This window comes from Lepidothrix coronata, unplaced genomic scaffold (assembly GCF_001604755.1).
Source record: "Lepidothrix coronata isolate B3197 unplaced genomic scaffold, Lepidothrix_coronata-1.0 Scaffold300, whole genome shotgun sequence".
In the NCBI taxonomy this organism is placed as follows: domain Eukaryota; kingdom Metazoa; phylum Chordata; class Aves; order Passeriformes; family Pipridae; genus Lepidothrix; species Lepidothrix coronata.
The window spans coordinates 608274-613756 of record NW_016690480.1 but is presented as its reverse complement, the minus strand read 5'-3'; the positions used below and the strand labels follow the sequence as shown (position 1 = coordinate 613756).

At 53.8% G+C, this 5483-nt stretch overlaps 1 protein-coding gene across 1 annotated transcript; it reads left to right on the top strand.

Moving 5' to 3' along the window:
- Positions 1–651: 651 nt before the first annotated feature.
- LOC108508459 (homeobox even-skipped homolog protein 1-like) lies at positions 652–4446 on the top strand. Its single transcript, XM_017837254.1, has 3 exons — positions 652–1201; positions 2672–2922; positions 3645–4446. The coding sequence occupies exons 1-3, from the start codon at positions 769–771 to the stop codon at positions 4173–4175; spliced, it is 1215 nt and encodes a 404-aa protein (XP_017692743.1). The 5' UTR covers positions 652–768; the 3' UTR covers positions 4176–4446.
- Positions 4447–5483: the final 1037 nt, after the last annotated feature.

The following is a 5483-nucleotide window of genomic DNA, read 5'->3' as shown; positions in this document are numbered from 1 at the left end:
GTTTTAATCTCAGTCAATAGAAAGCAATGACAGTTAAACGAATAGGAACCAATGTTGACCCAGAGCAAGAAATCAAAACTATTTTTACATTCAGATGTCAGCAGCGCGTTTCTTTATCGTCAAGTTTGCAAAGGATTCTTAGAAGCCTTATATATGCAGTTGGGCGGAAGCTGATTGCCAGCAATAAAAAATGCATCCAAGGAAGAGGCTTGAGTACGTATCTTCTCACTTCCAGGATGCAGCTAGGGATCTTCGCCTCAATTCTACATCAAGGTTGTGGCTTAAAGCAGTCAAAGGGCTATATAATTGTCAGGCAAGGCTTCCCCCCGCGGAACTCTCTCCGCATGTTACAACCTCTTTGCAGCTCAGCTCCATATGCATCTCTTTTTCACACTTCCCTCTCCATCTCGGGCTTCTACACCTGGTGCATCATGCATTTAGCCCATTCGCTCCGGCTCTTCTTTCATCTTCCCAATGGCAGACGTTTCTATTTATCCACTGGCAATCAATGTGTGGCGTCACCGGTGGTACTGTAATGACGACTGCACCATTGAGGATGACAGCTTAGAAAGAAGAGGGCAATGGTGATCCCTCCCAGAGCAGCACAGCAGAGTGTAGCGCTCGCATCACAAGGTCACCCTATCTCACCGCTTGTTCCTCTGCATTGGCAGGAGAGGGTTGCTGGGTTTATACAAGGCTGGGGCGGGAGCGGGAGGGAGGGGGGGAAGAGATCTGGATTTTTTCTCCCCTCCCTTAAGCAAAGCCACAATGGAAACCAGGAAGGAGATGGTGATGTTTCTGGAGGGGACAACTCTTGGCGCTCTAGTTGGCAAGAGGGTGCCTAATTTGTCCGAAGCAGTGGGGAGCCCCGCTCCGGAGCCGCAGGAGAAGATGATCCATCGGAACTGCCTCAGCCCCAGACCTGGCCCCTTGTCGTCCCGGGAGAGAGGAGGAGGAGGAGGTGGCGGAGGAGAAGACGAAGAGGAGGTGGAGGTGCTGCCAGGGACAGGGACGGTGCCGGAGAGCCGCTCGGCGGCGGCAGCACTGCTTTCGGCCGGACAGCAGCCCCCCGCGCCGGAGCCCCCCTCCAGCAAAGGGCAGCAGAGCAGCTCGGACACTGAGTCGGATTTCTATGAGGAAATCGAGGTGAGCTGCACCCCGGACTGCGCCACGGGGAGCGCCGAGTACCAGCACAGCAAAGGTACCCAACTCCTTCCCATGCCTCCAGCCCCCCGCCCGCTCCGGGGCTGGGTGGCAGCACTGGGGGGGCGGGGGGCTGCCGGAGAGGGTTTTCACCTCGCCAACTGAGCGAGGGGCAGCGAAATCTGTGTGTGTGTGTGTATGTGTGTGATCTCCTTTCCTGGATGATTCCTCGTCTCCCTGCCACCGGGAGACTTGTTTGGGAGTCAGAGGACACGACACTGGGCAGCCCCCGCATCCCTGGAGAGGAGCCAGGCTTCCCATCGCGGATGCGATCAGGTCTGCGGCTTGTTCCGTAAGACCCCCTTGGCCAAGACCACCACCCGCTCTTCCCTTAAATTTATTCTATTTTATTTTTATTCTTCCCTATCGCCTAGACAGTGCATGCTCCAGGAAATCCCTTACGATCCTCCATGCCGGCGGGTTTTTTTGTATGTGTGTGTGTGGGAGCAAGATCAAACGGGTTTTGTGGCCGAGAGCTGTTTGTGGTTTTGCAGGGTGAAATGTGCCCGGGCGAGTGCGGAAGCGCCCATAAAGACCGTAAAATCGCTCGCCTGCCCCAAGAGCGGTAGCGACGGCCTTGTTTGCGAGTTGGGTTTAAAAAAAAAAAAAAAGGCCCAAATTACCTTGTCACTTCTATGTCTCCGTGGCGCCAGCTCGGAAATGGTCCCAATGAATTAATTGCCTTTGGTCTCGGGCACAATGAGGGAGAGTTGCATTTGAAAGCAAAAGCAGTGGCCAGGCCCCTTTCCCCCCTGCCCCCACTTCCCACTCTCTATTCCCACCTTTCCAGCTCGGCAAAGATCCCCCCTACGCTGACAACAACCCAATTCCCCCCCCTTCCCGTTCCTCCATCACTTCAAGAAGAAGCCGGGAAGTGTGGAGAGCGCTGTCTGCCCTCCCTTGTTCCTTACAGGCTCGTTGAAAATACCCCATCCTGGGCTTTGGAGGCTGAACAGAGGATCCCCGAGGCCTCGTCTTTCCCTCAGAGAGAAAAAGGTCCCTGCCTGCTCCTCTCCTGGGTCCTTGCTGACCTGGAGAAAGGCGCCGCGGAGACGTGCGGCTTGGCCGGCGGGCACACCTGCCTTTCCCAGACGCTCAGTGTCGGGGGATGCTACGGCGCCCGCCTCCGGTTTCCCGGTGGGGGAAGCGAGTGGGGGGTCATCGGGCAGACACCGCCAGTGCGGCGTGTGTGTGTTGAGGGATGGCGGGGGCAGATTACCTTCCAACCAGAGTGAATAAGCACCCGTCAAACCCTTAACCGGTGTTTCATCCCCCTTCTCCCTGCCCTGCTCTCCGGTCCCTCTTGCATGTCTTCCCAGCATCCTCAGTACACCCGGGCAGGCACAGAAAAGCCTAATGGGGAGGACTGGGTGGGAAGAAGGGAGTTCGCTGGGGCGGCGGGCAGCGAGCATCCCTCCGTGCCTGCCCTCCTCCGAGCGTGTGTCGTTGCTCCGGGCTCCCCACGCAGGGCCGTGCTCCGAGGCGTTGGCCGGCAGCCCCAGCGGCGGGGGGGATCACCCCAAGGGCAGCGGAGGCAGCGGAGGCTCCCAGGGCTCACTCGCCTGCAGCGCCAGCGACCAGATGCGCCGGTACCGCACCGCCTTCACCCGCGAGCAGATCGCCCGTCTGGAGAAGGAGTTTTACCGGGAAAATTACGTGTCCAGGCCCCGGAGATGTGAGCTGGCGGCTGCTCTAAATCTGCCAGAAACCACCATCAAGGTACACGCAGCTCGGACATGTTTTTAATTAGCACGATATAAATCTATATGGCCAAACTTCCTTGCAAAACTCGGGAAAGCACTTCACCAGCACAACCCTCCCTCTCAGCTCCCCCCGCCTCCCGCCCCTTTCCTGGCCCTGCCCGCACCCTGCAGCAATGCGGGAGAGAGGACACGGCTCCTGGAGCCATCCCGGCCAGCGCCGCTAATCCAGCCTCTCCCTGGCAGATTACTTTTAATCCTTCCTTCAGTCCAGTCCAAATTTCGCTCAGCTCTTGGGGGAGGGAAGAGGAAGCCAGTAGCAGATCTTGTTTCCATCTCACTTTCCTTTGCCTTTTCAAAACTATTTACTCATGAAAATAAACCCGACAGCAAGCCAGGTAGTTCTGGATGCGAAAGGGCAGCAAGGAGGCAGAGCTGCCCAGTTGGCCGGGACCGAGGGGCGGGGGATGGTGCGCAGCAGGACAAGCCCTAGCAAGCAGAAAGGAAAACAAGCAGACTAAAAGGGCTGCTCCTCTGGGTCTCCCTATAGATTTTTTACTGGGGCTTAACTGATCCCTCCGTACGTGATGACAACTCCCTCCGAGGGGGAGAACTGGCGTCGGTCTCAGTTCTCCGGTAGATCCGCGTCCGCCGCACCGCCCCGGGGCAGGGGCTGGTACCAGCGGCCGGGCGGAGCGGAGCCACGGCGGGTGACGGCTCTCGCCTCCCCTCTCCCCGCAGGTTTGGTTCCAGAACCGCAGGATGAAGGACAAGCGGCAGCGCCTGGCCATGACCTGGCCTCACCCGGCCGACCCGGCGTTTTATACCTACATGATGAGCCACGCAGCGGCCACCGGGAACCTGCCGTATCCATTCCCGTCCCACCTGCCCCTGCCCTACTACTCCCACATGGGCATCGGCGCCACATCGGCCTCTGCCGCCACCCCCTTCAGTACCCCCCTGAGGCCGCTGGACACCTTCAGGGTCCTCTCCCATCCCTACCCGAGACCAGAACTGCTGTGCGCCTTCAGGCATCCCTCTCTCTACCCTGCCCCAACTCATGGACTCAGCAGCGCCGGGAGCAACCCCTGCTCCTGCCTGGCTTGCCACAGCGGCCAGTCCAACGGGCTAGCGCAGAGACCCTCTGGATCAGACTTTACCTGTTCTGCCACAACCAGGACTGACTCCTTCCTGACTTTCACGCCCTCTGTGCTGAGCAAAGCCACCTCAGTTTCCATGGACCAGCGAGAAGAAGTACCTTTAACGAGATAAACCTTTGTCTCAGGGTTATTAAACACTCGTCCCTTTCCCGGGCTTCTCTTCGAGTTAATGTACTTACAGCCCATGTTTATTTAATCGTGTTCTCTGCTCAGTCGTGGACACCTACAGGAAAAAAAAAGACTAAAAATAGTTCAGTCTTAAAAGGATTTACATTCCAAGCTGGAGGAAGGGAGAAAGAAAAGAAAAGAAAAAAGAAAGAAGAGAAAAGAGAAGAAAGAAGAAGGAAAGAAATTACTAGTGGTTTATCTCTGAGACGGATTTTAGGCACGAAAGAGGAAGAAAATCAACCCGAATGAAATACACTTCAGTAACCTACAGAAATGTGCTAGGACTTTCTTTTCCATGGATAGACTTCTTCCCAAGGGCTGGGGCTTCTGTAGATCACAGCGACAAACCTTATGCACAAACCTACGAGACAGAGAAGGAAAATCTGAAATACTTGAAAGAAACATTATCTTGATAACGAAACGGCTTGTGCGCATGAAGAAAGCAAAGATGTAATCTCTCAGTGTTCAGAAAATAAAAACGGGCAGGCAGCAAAAAAACCAAAAGATTTTCTGTTTGCACCTCGACAGCATTATCCATTTCTCTCTATAGAGAATAACAATGCTTTACCATAAAGAAAACCTGTCATTCTGTACATTACTTTTGTGGTTTAATTGCATTCTTCACCCTCCCTATTCTAGTCCTTCGTTGTGAGCAGAAATCCAGCATTTCATTTCCTCTTTTATTCCAACTTCTATTTTTAAGAGGCAGACTTGAATTGGCAGGGAAAAAATATGAGCTCCTGCCTCTTTATGGGTCAGAGCTATTTGTCCTTTAAATATCAATGTCCTATTATCAGTCGCTGAAATGTGCACACACTGACGAAATTAGCAAGTGATGTATATGTAAAGAGGGTTTTTGAATATCGAATGTACAATGCTTTGTGAGCAAAGACCCCGTGCCAAACGCTAACAAGCCGCCAAGGGAAGAGATTAGGTGACAGGGAGCACAACTCCTTCAGACAATCACCAGTCTGTAAATTGGAGCAAAGGCGATTTCCCTTCCTTTGTACTTCAGCCTTCAGTTCTCTCATTGCCATTTCCTTCTGTGTCTTCTTTCTTTTATTTTATTTTTCCTTTAAAAGAAAAATGTATTTCATGCTTTGGGTTTTGTGTTTCCTTCCCCAGCCCTAATCTTTGCATTTGTATGTGTCCGTCACACTGATTCCTCTTCCTTCTTGAGGAGTTTTTCTTTCACAAGCTCACTCTTCTCACCCCACCTCGCCTCCTCTTCAGAAGGTATTTCGGAAGAAGG

Coding starts and splice junctions, on each gene's coding strand:
- LOC108508459 (XM_017837254.1), top strand. CDS start 769: ATGGAAACCAGGAAGGAGATGGTGATGTTTCTGGAGGGGACAACTCTT. Junction 1,202..2,671: donor CGAGTACCAGCACAGCAAAG/GTACCCAACTCC, acceptor CTCCCCACGCAG/GGCCGTGCTCCGAGGCGTTG. Junction 2,923..3,644: donor TGCCAGAAACCACCATCAAG/GTACACGCAGCT, acceptor CTCTCCCCGCAG/GTTTGGTTCCAGAACCGCAG.